This window comes from Rhineura floridana, chromosome 1, assembly GCF_030035675.1.
Source record: "Rhineura floridana isolate rRhiFlo1 chromosome 1, rRhiFlo1.hap2, whole genome shotgun sequence".
Lineage (NCBI taxonomy): Eukaryota > Metazoa > Chordata > Lepidosauria > Squamata > Rhineuridae > Rhineura > Rhineura floridana.
The window spans coordinates 159,678,968-159,695,483 of NC_084480.1; the positions used below are offsets into that span (position 1 = coordinate 159,678,968).

The window sequence follows — 16,516 nt, forward strand, 5'->3', positions numbered from 1 at the left end:
GTTGGACTTGATGGCCTTATAGGCCCCTTCCAACTCTACTATTCTATGATTCTATGACCTCCAGGCCATCTTGAATGCCAGCACCTTCCTGTTCAGAAATTAACCACTTGGACTCCAGCAGATGGCAGACTTCCTTCCCAGCATAACTGACCATCTTGGGTCTGACGGTATCAGGGAGACACTGCATCCGTTCCTAGAGGTTTCTGAAGATAATTTTGTTCCTAGTGTCCTACAAACTGGTTGCTTTGCCATCTAACTCCTACCTGATATATAACCCACATATTCTCACTAGACTAATTTCTGGTCCAATGCACAAGCACACCTGGCCATAGGGTGCTTCCACATTTATATTTTTGTGGTCTTAGAGCTGCTTATGTATGCAAGCTTTTTGCAGCCTCACATGATGTCACCCCCATCAAAATGCCATCCTATATTATTTTCCCATTTAATCTGGATTGACCATTTCTGCATAAAATCTGTTAAGGAAAAAACAGCATGGAAGCAGCAAATCTGGATTAAATGAGGATAAAATATGGGATGACATTTTGATGAGGGCAACATCATGTGGAAATAGTGTATATATGACCAGCATACAATAAACTGTCCACATGGTATCAGTGCTCTGTATGTGCAAAGTGACTCTTGTGAGGGTATGTGTGCAAGTGAGGGTCTATATGGATGTTCATTATTTAATTTGACAAAAGGAAAATCCAGCTAAAAAGAGCGGCAGACCCCTAAGGAGGGGTAGTGGGTTAGCAATCCTGCAGGTGCCAGACAATCAGTGAGAGGCACAGCAGACTTCCTCTGCAAATTGAACCAGTTTCCCTAGAACTTAGTCCTGGACTGAGAATTGTACACCAGGATTTATTATTATAAGCATGCTTCGAGAATGAGAGGTCCTACAGTGTGCAGCAACATGTACCCCAAGGTTCCAGCAGATGATGACTCATTGAGCAAACTTCCTGGCAAAGGCTTCCATTCAGTGTTGCTGAGCTTTGCATTTCTTCTGCATTCCTGCCTTGGAGAATTGCACCCTGCCAGCACTAGCCATTCCCTTTGGTCTTCCATCGCCCTTCCAAAGGGAAGGGAAAGGGAGGGCACTATTCATGTTCACAGCATTAAAAATAAAGGAACTCAATTCAGGAACATTTGGCCGCTATAGCCAATTTAGGACCTTATATGGTCTTGTCCCATATAAGGTCCATGTAGGGAACTGAATTAGAAGGAACTACCACCCGATCAGGAGGATGTGAATATGCTCAAGCCTATAGCTGATCTTTTACAAGACGCTCTGAGATATGTTGCCACTGGGCATGGAGTTGAGGTAGATAGGCAGCGACAGTTTGGTGAAGTCCAATGCCTTGTCAAGGGCAAAGATGGTGATGGCCTTAAAAGCAGGGCCCCAGCTGACAATGGTGTCCATGTTCCACAAGCCGGAATTCATTCATGGCACATCTCCTACAGATGCTCTGCAGCAGGACCGAGACAGGGCAGGTTGGTAGAATCAGATTCTAGTAGTCAGCCTGCACAATCTGCACAGTCGTCGTAGAAATTCAGAGCAGGCCAGAGCATAGTACTGTAACCCACACAATCAGGATGACTTTCAGCCCTGCTTGATTATGAGACCTGGATTGCAGTCTCTGTGGTCTACCTTAGCTTTACCATCATCCCCACTTACCAGCTAGCAATCAACCCCTGGGGAGACAAGATCTTCACCTGAAGAGGATTTGAGGCCTATGCACACACACACACAAACACACATCACACACACACACACACACTCTCCCCCCCATGGTTGCTCACTGTTCCTTGTTCAATCCCCAGTGCCCCTGAAAGACTCTTACAAGCCCTCCACCCCCTTCCCTATGGCAAGATTGCAGATTCCAGCAAACATGTGCATGTACAATGAGGAGCATGCCCAATGCCCCTTCTCCCTTGTAACCACAGGACTTCCAGAGAGAAAGAGAGAATCCTGCCAGGTTGCTCTTTGGAGCCATCCCTAGGGACCATGTGGTGCACCACTTAGTCTTGCAGATACTTCCACAGAGGCTTCTGGAGCACACTTCTAGTGCCCCCCTAGATCAGGGTGGGGAACCTCAGGCCTGGGGGCCAAATGCAGCCGTATAGGCCTCTCTGTTTGGCACTATTTGACTCTCCCTAGCCCACACACCGTCCCCGCCCAGCCTTTTTCCCCTGGCCACACTCCTCACCTTCACATCCTCCTTGAGTGGTTTTTCCTGACCCAAATGTGTCTTTGAACTCTGATCGTGCCTCTTACTTGCTGGCCGGAGAGAAGAGAAGGGCATTAGGGTGTGTAGGAACTAGGCTACAGTACAAAGGTAGCAGGTCTTGGACTCTGGAATCCTGCATCTTCACTTTGGCATCGGTGTGGATCTGTTTTAAGGTGACTTGATCATGCCATTATTACCCACCCTAGGATGCTACAACCATATTTACCACAAAAGACAAAGGCACTGTCCTGCTCAGAATGAAAAAGAAAGTTGAGAAGATGCAAGAGAAATGCTCAGATGAGAGGATGGAGAACATGAATTGCAGGCAGTGGCTGTTTTATGTGAGAGAGTGAAAAGGAAGCACTGTGTGAGGGAAGGCACAGATTGCATGATGTGGGTGGGTGTCTGTGTGTTTCTGGGTAGGCCAGTATCCTGCACCAATGCCATCTAGTGGATATGTATCAGCATCACAATGTGGAGCTCTGCCTTCCTTCCTCCTCTTCCTCCTCCTTCATGCATTATGTTTTGTTTACTGCCAGTTCCAAAGTACAAAATGCATGCAAACATCACCAAGGCACCTCACTCACTCATGTATACTTTGCAGGCAAAAGCTACAATGTGCCTATGTGGAAGTCATTTCAAGCAAGATGTTTGTGCATGTATTTCATTCTGGGAACCAGTTCGTGATAGGGAAATGTGATGGGTACACCTCCAGATGTGTACAAATGTGATGTAAGGGCACCTCCAGATTGTCAGCATTTTGCGGGAGAGAGTCAAGCACATACAGGGCCTATAGGTTTGCACAATTAAAGTGGATTAAAGTGTTTTGCCCTAGCACAACAAATCCATTTGAAAAAAAAAATGTAGTTTGGAAAGTGACGGGGAAATGCATTGAAAAATGTGGGGAAAACAAATGATTTATGGGAAGACATATAAACACCCTGCTAGCAAATCAGGATGAATACTCATTGTGCTACAACCATCCCACAATCAAATCAGCATGAATGGTCAATAAAGACTGAATATAATCTAACCTCTGTGTAAGCTTTGTGCAAGCAAATCAGCATGAATGCTCAATAAATAAGTTGTCTGGAGGAACCTCATTGAGAAAAATGTAGGATTTTTTGTATGCGTGCCCAGTATCTGAATTTCAGATTCTAGTGTTAAGATCTGGAGTAACTACTTCATACACATGAAACAATTTGCTATAACACCATCTTAGCTTCCTGTACAATGTCCAGTTCTTTAAAAATCCAGTCCTTGGAAACAAAATAAATTCTACAAACCATGCAGAGATCTATGCAAATCTGGTGACCTAGCACAATCATTCTGGTTGCAGAATTCTGAGTGCCTGATTTGCAGAGCAGGAACACAGGCAAGCATCGCAGGCTGTCTATGAAGACACCTGCCTGAGTTCAGATGAATTAAGCCTTGGGTGCATTTCAAGAGTGCTCGTTGTTAATGAGGAATGCTGATGGCTGGGCCTGCAGAGAGGGAGAGGCAGTCTTGAATCACAGGAAATGTGTTCACTTCCTGCTTCTCCTGGAGCCACTGCTCAGGAAAATATTACTCAAGAGACATTAGGCCACTTCACACAGAGCAATAGAGTTGTTTCGCGCTCATTGCTTCCTGTGTTGTCCTGGAATTGACTCCCCTGGAGCAAGGACGCTTGCCAGAGCCTTTGGCAACTGCACAGGCCCAGCCTTGGCTAAGCTGCCCCTTAGTGAATGGGGGGAAGGGGGAGGATAGCCATTGCTGATCTGGGAAGGAACAGCAAATAGCTGCACAAGGGGATGGTTGCTGAGGAATCCAGGCTCTCCAGGGAAAGAGGAAGGCCCAGGGCAGATAGGATGTAAGTAGATCCAAGCTTTAGAAAGAGGACACTTAAGGATGGAGGATGTTCCAAAATGGCAAGGTGATTTTGTGGGGATAACTGTCCCCTAGAAAAACACCTATGTGCCTATATGTGTCCTGGCCCCATCCTACCTTAAAAACCCATTTTTCCTTTTAGACCCATATCAGGCTTGGGAGAAATCTGTGTATGGCTTCAACAGGTATTGAGATGCATGCCAGGGAACCACAAACCCAGCTTTACATTGCCAGGTGCCACAACTCTTTCCTACCCAAGCATGGGAACAGGTTTGGCACAAACTATTCTGGTGAGATTCACATGGCATCTCTCCTTAACAATGGCCATGGGGCACGATCAACTGGGAAGTCTCCAGCAGTGAAATGGAGATGGGCATGGGAACTTCCCACTGGATAGAGACTGGAAGGGACTATCCGTTCATCCCCTATTGTGCTCAGTGACATCCAAAATCTGCTGCTTGAAGTAGCTACATCATCTTGACTTTTGGCAGGGCCACCTCTGCATTCACACCAAACAAGCACACTGAACAAAATTAATTTTACTTCTCACACAGCTCACAGAGACTAGAGCAAAGAGTTTTTGGGGCTCATACATTTTGCTACCAATTAAGCAAGATGTGTGGGTTCCAAGCAAGGAGGTCACAGGATCTGAGTGCAGGAAATTGAAGCACAATGCAGCTTAAGGAGGTTCACTTGCAAGTTCCTTTTGCAATAGCCAGTATGTCTCTAGTAAGAATATAAGAACATAAGAAGAGCCTGCTGGATCAGGCCAGTGGCCCATCTAGTCCAGCATCCTGTTCTCACAGTGGCCAACCAGGTGCCTGGGGGAAGCCCACAAGCAGGACCCGAGTGCAAGAACACTCTCCCCTCCTGAGGCTTCCGGCAACTGGTTTTCAGAAGCATACTGCCTCTGACTAGGGGCGCAGAGCACAGCCATCATGGCTAGTAGCCATTGATAGCCCTGTCCTCCATGAATTTGTCTAATCTTCTTTTAAAGCCATCCGAGCTGGTGGCCATTACTGCGTCCTGTGGGAGCAAATTCCATAGTTTAACTATGTGCTGAGTAAAGAAGTACTTCCTTTTGTCTGTCCTGAAGTAGAGAGAAATCTCCCTTTGCTGTCAAGCTTTTAGACTGTGTAAGCTCCTTGGGCCAGAGACCTGCCCTTAATGTGCTATTTACATTTATGACTAACAGTAAGAAAGACATTCACACAGCAGTGGATAGTTACGGATACACAGCACAACGATGCGTACATTCCCACACTTTTTGGAATCTGGTGTGCTGTCTGCACACAACTATCCAATGCAGCTAAAAAATCCTAAACTCAGCCCCAAGGGCAGGCAACCCAGATAACTCTCTGATGTGCTAGGCTGGTGGTTCCCTATCCCAGTGGTACTTGCTCATGCACTGCACAACATATTCTTTTGGGTGCATTTCTCAGTCATAAACGTGGATGGGTGTTTCTGTGCACATTTAAATATGCTAAATGCTACTGTGCATGTATTCTGTGCATACAGAACATGCACGCATAGACACACAAGCGGAGCCAGGCAGAATCAGAGGCCTGCGTGGGCTGTCTTGTTCCACTTCTGGCTGGGTCCAATGGCAGGAAGCACCTGGCCAGTCTGCAGGAAGCAGCCGGCTCCATCTGCTTCCTGCTCTTCCTGCTTGGGCTGCTGGGAGATGCGGTGAGTGCACGGGAGAGGGGAGGAAAGGCAGTTTAGACACTCTGTCCAAACAGGATATATGCAAAAGTAACCAATGTGCAGGTGGCTGGCGTCCCTGCCTCCACTGCCTGGTGCTTTGTTTAAAAACGACAGATCCTGACGGAGGACTCCCCGTCCCTTGCATCAGAGCCTTGCCAGCAGTCCATAGGTTCACAACCGCTTTGGGAGACTGTTTGTCAGATGCTTTCACTGCCATTCTACTCCCCGAGAAAAAAGTGAAATTAATTCAGCCTTAACTGAAGTTTTTGGATATTTTTTACACAGAACAACCAACAGATTTCATGTTTAGATATATATTTTTTTGCATTAGATGAGATTAGATTGCATTAGATGAGATTGCATTAGATTTTTTTTTTTGCATCAGCACAACATCCTGTTCCCTCACAGTGGATGTGTAAGCCTTGGGGGTGGGGGAGGGGGAGAGTGTGTGTCTCCTAATCACCACTTTCTCCTCGTTCTTCTTCAACAGAGCAAGTGTGCTGGGGTTTACGGCACAAAAGTAAGGCTCGCACTAAAGAATGAGAAAGAAAATATTCATTCAATGAAATGGCGGGAAATGTGATAACAAGGAAAAGAATTAGTAGTCCTGCTAGGCTTTTTTTAGTTTAGTTTTCTTTTATGACTTTTGAAAGGCTGCAGAAATGGTGGGCAGGGAGAGCTCAACCAAAGCCCTGTTTGCATATCATGTTAAGCCAAACTATGGCTAAGCATGAACAAGCAAGCCAGCCGTGCACAGCATTATTTTTATTTATTTATTTATTAAATTTATTAGTCGCCCATCTGGCTGGCTGTCCAGCCACTCTGGACAACGTACAAAATAAAAACATACAAATACATTAAAACATTAAAAATCTCAACAACAATAATAAAACCTAGCCCACCCCAAAAGCCTGCCTGAAGAGCCAGGTTTCCAAGGCTGGAAGCTCATCATAGAGGGAGCATGGCAGAGATCATTTGGGAGGGAATTCCACAAAGTGGGGGCCACAATCGAAAAAGCCCTCTCCCTAGTCCTCACCAGTCTAGCTGTTTTAACTGGTGGGATAGAGAGAAGGCCTTTTGAGGCTGATCTTGTTGGGCGGCATCGCTGCTGATGCTGTTAGAGAACGGTGGCCACTTGTCTGCTCCCTGCTGCTGCACTACCTGAAGCTAAGTCAGCAGTGGGGAACCTCTGGGCCATAAGCTTAATCAGACCTGGCTGGGGTCCTAATTTGGCCCACAAGGCTGTTTTCTCAAAGCCAAGCCCACCGGTCCTGCACCTGCCATCGTATGTGACATGTGTGGGGCAGGTAAAGATGTGGCTCCCTGATAAAAGTGGATTTTGCAGGCACTGCTGATCACAGGGTTGATGGCACCTACAAAGCCTTTGCCAGTGTCCCCGACCAGCTGATCACTGGTGCTTCCAAAGCTCTTTTCCGTTGGCATGGGGGACAGAGATGCTTCAGCTGACTATCCGGCTTAGCGTTAAATCCAAATGCAGCCTTGTGGTTTTGTTTCCCTCAGACAATTGATGGGTTGTAAGCCAAGAACAAACCTTGGTTATGGTTGGGGGTTTGTTTGAAGCACGACAGACCATGAACTGCTGTTTGCAAATAACACTAAGCCAAATCATGGTTTACCTCCCAGTAGCATAGCAGCACAAGACGGGAGAAGCCAAGCAGCTGCAATTTTCCAACTGTACCAGCATACCTTACCTATAGCTTGGGATAGTACTACGTGCTGCTTATCTGAACTAATATGTTTGAAACTTAAAAAATAAAAAGTTCGCAAAATAATGTAGGTTTGGGGATCATCACATACCACTGGCAAGGCACAGGCATTGGCTAATTAGATTCTTATGACATTTGTGCCACCACAGCAAATACGAAAACGAAACTTAAATAGATGCACAAGCTGTACATTTTCCCAGGCACAAAATATTGTGGTCTGGCCATCAAGATTATATGTTTTCCCCAATGTCAGTTGTGTTCACCGAGATGAAAAAACATTTGGATCCTCCTTGGTCTAGCAGCAAAGGACCCAAACCATAAATTAGGTACAAAAGTTCAGATCTGACCTCCACTATGAACTTAGTAGGTGGCCTTAAGACAGTGGTTCCTAACCTGGGAGCCATGACCCACAGGGGGGCCGCAAACAGTAAAGACATGAATTATTAATTAATTTTTTAAAAAATGTCTTTACTACCTGGATGCTGTCTGCTCCCCACTGCAGCTGCAGATAACACCTCCCACTGGCTCCAAGTGAGAGGGGAGGACTTTGCTGAAGTGCCAGAGTGTCGTTCAGGCACACCAAAAGCTGGCCTATACCGCACATGACAGATGCCAAAGGAGACTGAGGAGGAAGAGGGGATTACTCCTCACATTGGTGCTGCTGACGACGCTCAGAATGAGAGATGAGGGCTTTCGTGAAACAAAAAGAGGCAAGGCTGCAAGGAAAGGCTGCTTTCCCTATTCCTTCCTGACAGCCAGCCTGCCTGCCTTTCTTGACTCCTCCTTCGCTGCCACCTCCTTTTAAAAATTATTGTTATTTGCAAGGTCTCTGAGATCTTGCCTTCGGCCCAGCTGAAGCCACGAAGCAGTTAGGAAGCTCAGGACTTGCTGCGCCCCTCATCTCTGAGGCTAAGTGCCCAAATGCATGCACACCTGCAGATGCTTGCAGGAGGAGCAGGTGTGTGTGTGCGCATGCGCTGATCTGTCTTCTGCTCCACTCTCATTCCCCAAGGGCATGCTAACCAGGTTATCAGTTCTGATGATCATCCCAAGGCCTGGAAGCACTAACCCCCCTCCTCAACCTACCCACCCTTTTGTCTTCACAATCTGCCATCCCCACCACTACCATATTGCTGCTTCTGGATGACAATTATGATTTTTAAAAAGCTCAGCAAGTTGGCTGAGGCTGGGGTCCACATACTGTAGTGGAAATGTATGTATGTAATTAATTATAATTATTGCATTTATATCCCACCTTTCCTCCAAGTTGCTCAAGGTGGTGCACATGGTTCCCCCCCTTTCCATTTTATCCTTACACCAGCCCTGTGAGATAGGTCAGACTGAGAGACTTTGTCTGGCCCAAGGTCACCCAGTGGGCTTCATGGCTGGGTGGGTATTTGAACCTGGATCTTAGTCCAACACTCTAACCCACTGGTGTTGGGAGACAGGACTGTACATCTTCAGACTCTGGATGTGTGCAGGAGGGGCATACCAATCTGATTCAACCTTTGCATTAAGAAAAGGGAGTTTTTAATGGAAAGGGATAGTTGGAAATGTGATTTTGCCACGCATAATTTTCTTCAATTAACAGAGACTAAAATTACAATTAGCATGGGGGGTTCACAAAAATTTTTGAGCTTGCAAAGGGGGTCCCGTACTCAAAAAGGTTGGGAACCACTGCCTTAAGACAAGCCTCTCTCCCCACCACTACCACCAGCCTCAGTGCTCCCCCAAAGTGCATTATGGGGATAATCACCTACATTACAGAGTTGCTATAAGGCTGATTGAGGCAATGTATGTGAAGTGCTTTGAACAGTGCAAGGTGCTACATAAATACGTAATATTAACCCCATATTTATTGTTCAGTAAAATACTCATCTAAATCTAGGCTCCAATAATCTATTTTTTTTAATGGCATGTATTTGGATCACTAGTTCCCCCTCCAGCAGCAAGGTTATCATCACCACAGCAAAGCCACCTCACCATTCATAATGCGCAGGTGAAATACAGAGCATCACACAAAAGCTAAACTGTGTTTGGAGCCGTACTTTGCCCAAATGCAAGGAAGATACCTCAGGAACACCCCGTACAGTAAACCAAAAACAAGCCTGTGACACCATAAGACTAGCAAGTGTATTGTAGCATAAGCAATTTAGGGGCCAGCAACTCAGACAACTGCCTGGGGTGCCAGGCTTACAATGTTGGCAACTTCCTCTAGAGCCCTGAATGGCTTGGGATTGCCTCCTCTCCTAACAACCTGCCCACTCTCTAAGATTAGAAGCCAAAGCCCTTCTGTACGTCTCAGCTAGAGTGGAGGCATAGTTCATCGAAACAGGAGATTGGGATCTTCTCCGTGGCCACACCAGCACTAGGGGACAGTGGACACCCTGCCTGCCAGGTGAGCCATCATTTTTTTCCACTGGCTGCAATGACATCTTTACTTTAGCAGGCCTTTGCCTTGCTAAGTACTTAAAAGGTTGTGTTTTATCTGCAGTCCCCGACTCTGTGGTACTTTTGGTAATCTTATGTGATATTGAGATTCTAAAAGTGTTGTAAGCTGTCCTGAGTCATGCGTAGGAATCAAAAGGGTGGGACAGAAAATCCTAGATAACAGAATCTACAGAAAAACTAAATGAGTCTTAAAACTGGAGGAAAGGGGATCTTGTTCAAGCCCTTTCTCAGCGCCAGTGTCTGAACCGTCCAGCTTTGTGCTACCACCTGATTCTTCCTTTCCCGAGCCTCACTATTCATCCAGGGTCTTTCCTGCTGCTTGCCGTAGCCCTCCAGTGCAAAACCGGTTCATGTGAGAAATGAGGCGTCAGGTCTTGCCCTCTCTGAAGTGTCCAGTATATTTACCTGCCTTTCTCCCAATCTGAATATGGAATTGTGCTACAATAAATCAAAATCTGATGTCTTACACAGTCCAACAGAGGGCAGTGGTGCACCTCTAGCAATAGCTTTAGTGCTATTACCGTATTCCTTTCTTTAAACAAGCGTTTAAATGGTTTAGGTGTAACAGGGCAAGAAAGATTGGAAAAAATGAAGGAAATTTGTGAGCATGTTGATATGTTTATTAGCAATAACACTGTGCACAAACTCCAGTGAAAATAAACAAGCAACGTTTTAGTACTACTGCATTACTAAACACTTAATCAGTAGTAATACAATTCTGTGAGCTGTTAACTGAGGCCTACTACTAATAGTTCTGGTCTCAAGGTATATGTTGCAATTTGCCATGTATGAATCATATTAATAAATGTTGATAACTATTTTTTTTATTTTATTTAACAAAATGTGTATAACACTTGATAGTAAAAAAAACTCGAACAGGTTTACAAAAAAATAAAAATAAAAATGAAATTATTGATAAAACAGTTAAAAATAAGTAATTAACATTTTAAAAACACATCAGCATCTGTGTCTGGATAGGCTTGCCTAAACAAAACATTTTTAATCAGGAGTTTAAAAGAATACAGCAAAGGTGTCTGCCTGATATCAGTAGGCAGGGAGTTCCAAAGTGTAGGTTGCCACATTAAAAGAACAAGTGCAGAACTATTAGGTGGCACCTGTAACAGCGCCAGGTCCACAGAGCAAAGTGCTTGAGTAGGCACATATGGGGTAAGGTGGCCCACAAATGAACTGGTCCTAAGCTCTTAAGGGTTTTATATATATATATATATATCAACACCTTGAACCCGGCCCAGTAACAAACCAGCAAGTAGTGCAGATCCATGAGCAGAGCTGTTACATGCTGACATTTCTGTCATTAATCTGCCTGCAGTGTTCTGCACTAACTGCAGTTTCTGGGTCAAGTGCAAGGGAAGCCCCATAGAGAGTGCATTGCAGTAATCCGTTATTGAAGTCACCAGTCCCTGCACTACTGTGGCCAGGAACCGTTGTAGTTGTCTTACCAGGCACAGCTGATTAAAAACCTAGTCACTGAAACTACCTGAGAGTGTTCTTGCACTCGGGTCCTGCTTGCGGGCTTCCCCCAGACACCTGGTTGGCCACTGTGAGAACAGGATGCTGGACTAGATGGGCCACTGGCCTGATCCAGCAGGCTCTTCTTATGTTCTTATGTTCTTATGTATGTACGCAGGAAGCTTGTTCAATAAAAACCTAAGCCCTTAAAGCAGCCATATATTATTGGCTCAAGATAATATTTCAGCAGCCCCCCTCCTTTGTCTTAATGGTGTATGAAGAAATGGGACCAGAATCATGGGCCACTAAAATTGGTTGGACCATTTCTGACTTGGACCTCTCAGTGGGCTATCTGATTCCAAGAGACTTGAGCGGTTCTCATTGGGAAGGCACAAGGTGCTTAATTGATGCTGACCTTCAGGCTACTTTCACACTAGTGTTTAATTGATGCTCTAATACATTGTACAGATATTTTATTCCCTCTCCAAGGAAACTGCCCTCATATCTGGCCTTTATTTACCCTCATGGCCTTAAGGCCATAATAACTAACTGGAGGCTCAGTACTTTGCAGCTGACGGAGGTGAAGGGACGTTATAAAGGACAATGCAAGATGAACAGATATTGCCCTGCTGGATGTCAGAAGGTACTTGGCTCAATTCTTTCACAATGTCTATTATATTCAATTTTAAGATCTCGGTCTCTTGACTCTCTTTTAAAGAAAATTATATTAATTGGCAGAATCAGACTTTTTTGTGACATATTGGGCTAATGAATTTGTCAAACTAGTCTTCATGAGGCTGAAACCTTTTATTCCTCCAGGTGTCAATATCTGCTCCGAGAGCCATTTTAATTAATCTGTTAATTAAATCAACATTTGGAGTATTTTACTATGTTTATATAACTGACTTAATTCTATTTCCTTTAATTTATTGTTTTTAATCAGTTCGTAGTTCTCTTTATTTCAATGTATATGCAAAAAGCCTGTTCAGCTATCATTCAACAAACTGAAGCTAAAACGGAGTAGTTCAGGAATTCAGTCAAGCCAAGAGCCAAAATAAATGAAGCTTTATTGAAAAAGAATATAAGGGGACAACTAGGAGAAAGTTGGTGAATAAAATAAAATAGCTCACTGGTCTATTTAAATCTAAATAAATCTATTTAAAATCTGTTTAAACCAATCCTAATAATAAACATAAGAAACTCCAGGGAGAACAGCCAAGGTGTCCTAGGCCTATTCCTTGAAGCCTCTTAAGATGATCAAGAAGTGATCAAGCACAAGGGAAAGTATTTCATGATTTCATGCTATCTAATCTGGTGGGTTCTATGAGTGACAGCTAAAAGGCTGTCCACTAATGGGGTGGTCTCCCTGGGATAGCTGCAACTACAAGCTCAAGGAAAGAAGCTGATTAATGCTGGGACTCATTCTGAGAAGCTGAGAAATAGGAAGGATATGGCCTATCCTTGACAGTAGTGTGGATTTAAAGAGGCTGGTTAGCAAGTCACCTGGAGAGATTCATGAAATGGTATCTGGTTACTCTTGTGCCTTTAGTAGTAATCTGAAGAAATCAGCAGGAAAAGCTTTTCACTATATGGAAATAGGTTCTGCCACATGTTAACCAGCAGATCAAGCTTAAAGGCATAAGAGCCGAGGCCAATAAAAAAGTTTGCCTCTTAATAGCATCAATTGAAGCTGTTGATCCAATGACATCTTAATTTTGCATTAGTTGTAACAAGGCCAAATTATTGCTTTTATTTGCATCCTATCCTTTCGCCAAAGAGCTCAACATATCCAGTTGTAGTTATTGGATGTTGTAACCCTATGTACGCTTCTCTGGGAGTAAACCCCATTGGACTGGCATTTTATTCTGAGTACATAGAAAGGATAACACTAAGGTTGCATACACACCATACATTCAACCCCCCCCCAAAAAAAGAATCCCGCGAAATGTAGTTTACCCCACACAGGGGTACAATTCCCAAAACCCTTAACAAACTACAGTTCCCAGGATCCTTGGGAGAGGATGTGCTTTAAATGAATTGTGCATATGCAGTGAGCCACGCAAGGAAGATACACACTGTTTTCGTTTATGACCGTATGCGTATCTTACATTCCTTTCATTATATTTTCAGACAGTATTATACTTTTATCAATATTCATGGTTGACCCCTTGAAACCTTCTGGTGTGGCATGATCAGTTTTGCTTTTTTTTCCCCTGATGCTGACGGCTGGACCTTTAGAAAGATCATGGAAACAGCTAGTGATCTAATCACACAATAGAGATACCAATCTAATCACATAATGGCTTCACCACAGGGATTTGCCCTAGGCCTAGCCCATCCAGTGAGCTGTGCGGCAGGTTAGGGATTTTAATCTACAGATTAAACACTGGATTAAACAACACATCAAACACTGGATCCCAGACATTTATGAAACACTTGGCCATTTGTTAATATGGGTGTTCCCTGGAAAATCTACATTTATTTTTATTTATTTTATTTTATTTTATTTATATACCGCCCTAAGCCAAAAAGGCTCTCTGGGCGGTGTACATAAAAGATAAAACAAGCAAGATATATAGATACAGTAAATATAACAGAATCAAAAATCAAAACAACAAGCAACAAAAACCAAGCAACATCAAAATATAACAATAATAAGATACTATTTAAAATACACTATAAAAACAATTATTAAAATACATTTTAAAATGCCTGGGAGAATAAAAAGGTTTTCACCTGGCGCCGAAAAGATAGCAGCGTCGGCGCCAGGCGTACCTCATCGGGGAGACTATTCCACAATTCGGGGGCCACCACCGAGAAGGCCCTGGTTCTGGTCACTACCCTCCGAGCTTCTCGATGGGATGGGACTCGGAGGAGGGCCTTAGATGTCGAGCGCAGTGTACGGGTAGGTTCGTATTGGGAGAGGCGTTCCACCAGGTATTGCGGTCCCATGCCGTGTAGGGCTTTATAGGTCAAAACCAGCACTTTGAATTTAGCCCGGAAACAAATAGGAAGCCAGTGCAGACGGGCCAGAACAGGTGTTATATGAGCGGACCTTCTGGTCCGCGTCAGTAGTCTGGCCGCTGCATTCTGGACTAGCTGTAGTTTCCGAACTATCTTCAAGGGCAGCCCAACGTAGAGCGCATTGCAGTAGTCCAACCTAGAAGTTACCACAGCATGAACAACTGAGGCGAGGTCATCACTGTCCAGATAGGGACGTAGCTGGGCTACCAGTCGAAGGTGGTAAAAAGCGTTCCGTGCCACCGAGGCCAAAGTAACTACATTTCCTACACATCTTCCTTCACAGCAATCCTTATAGAAGGACTACCGTGGCAGGAAAGTATTGTTTCAGCACTGGTCTTAATGCTGCAGTTCTAGGCATACTTACCTGGAAGTAAGTCCCATTACCTCTGAGTCCTATTCATAGAACTTCAGCAGGATTTGCAGTACAATTCTAAGCAAGTCCACTCAGAAGTATGTCCTATTGAATTCGATGGAACTTACTCCCAGGTAAGTTGGGTTGGATGTTTTCCTTACTTTTGAGTAAACATGCATTGGTTCAGACTGCAATCATGTAACCAGAGTCTATTAATGTTTACTCACAAATGAGTCCTACCAAGTTCACTGGGACTTACTCCCAAGTGAACATAGATAAGGTTTATTCAATTTATTAATTAAAATATTTATAATGAGCCCCGTTCTCAGGGCAGGACACAGGAACCAGTGTGGTGTAGGGGTTACAGTGTTGGACCTGGGAGACAAGGATTCAATTCCACGCTTGGCCATGAAGCTCACTGGGTGACCTTGAGCCAGTCACTATCTTTCAGCCTAACTTACCTCATAGGGTTGTTGTGAGGATCAAATAGGGACCGGGGGAACCATGTTTGTATGCCACCTTGAGCAACTTGGAGGAAAGGCAGGATATAAGAACAACAATGATAATAACAGTTCAACAAATCAGAAATTCCTGAGAAATTCCTGTTTAGCCAGATATTAACATGGTGTCAAAACGAAGCTAAAATTGGCACCAGACAGACCTTAGTTAGGGTGCCACTACAGAGAAGATCCTCTCCCATGTTGCCACATGGGGTATGGTGCCCAAAAGTGGGACAATAAGAAGGGCCTCGCCAGATGATCTTAATGCCCAAGCAGGAAAATATTGAGAGATGTGCTCTGTCAAGTATCTAGGTCTCAAGTCATTAGAGCTTTATAGGTCATCACCAACACCTTGAATTAAGACTGGAAACATATTGACAGCTTCCAATGCAACTCTTTTAACACTGGTGTTATGTGGCTCTAGTGAGCTAAAGCACATACCCTCCCACCAGTGGGGTTTAAGGGGGTTGAGTGGAGCACATGGAACCACGGTTGTTGCTTATATGGATGTAACGGAGTGAGGTTAAAAGAAATGCAAATGGAAAACACACACAAAAGACAGTGATGATTTCCTAAATGCAGTACCATACCAACCAAAAAAAGATTCCTATGAGTAAGGCAGAAAGCATCCCACAACCAGTCAGAATTCCTAACCAGAAACCAAAACTAAAAAAATCCTGGCAGCCAATCAACCACGGTCACAGAAATCCCCATGCACCACAACCTGACCCGGACAGTGCAGAATGCTGCAGCATGATTGTTGAAAGGAGTGAGACTCATTCAGCACACATAATATCTATGCTCTAAAATCTGCACTGGTTGCTGATTTGCTACTAGGCCAAGTTCAAGATGTGCTTTCCATTTTATGGAGACACCTTCTTTGCACTCTTTTCAGCACTTGCTAAAAAAATTAAACGGCAGGCAGGGGGTTGCCAATCCTGCTTGGATATAGATATCTTTGCAGAGGATCCGTAGTCAAGCTTTACCTACAGTACAATCCAAACCATATCTACTCAGAAGTAAGTCCTATTGAGTTCTATAGGGCTTAGTCCTTTTTGTTGTTGTGATATGCCTTCAAGTTGATTACGACATGGCGACTCTATGAATCAGTGACTTCCATTAGCATCTACTCGTGTTGCATTTTGGATAGTCTATTCATAGGGTTTTCACAGTAAGAGGTATTCA

At 44.2% G+C, this 16,516-nt stretch overlaps 1 protein-coding gene across 2 annotated transcripts in view; it reads left to right on the top strand.

Annotated features, from left to right (window-relative positions):
- Positions 1-4,064: 4,064 nt before the first annotated feature.
- Positions 4,065-16,516, top strand: part of ACP5 (acid phosphatase 5, tartrate resistant) — a 41,295-nt gene continuing 28,843 nt past the window's right edge. The window contains exon 1 of one of the 2 annotated variants that reach the window (XM_061629500.1): positions 4,065-4,083. Coding sequence is in view for 1 of the 2 variants with exons in the window: in XM_061629338.1 (XP_061485322.1) it covers positions 12,066-12,098 (33 nt within the window). In the remaining variant the exon portion in view is untranslated. Of the gene's footprint in view, positions 4,084-12,050; positions 12,099-16,516 lie in introns of those variants that run through there. The other variant, XM_061629338.1, reaches the window with a different exon arrangement.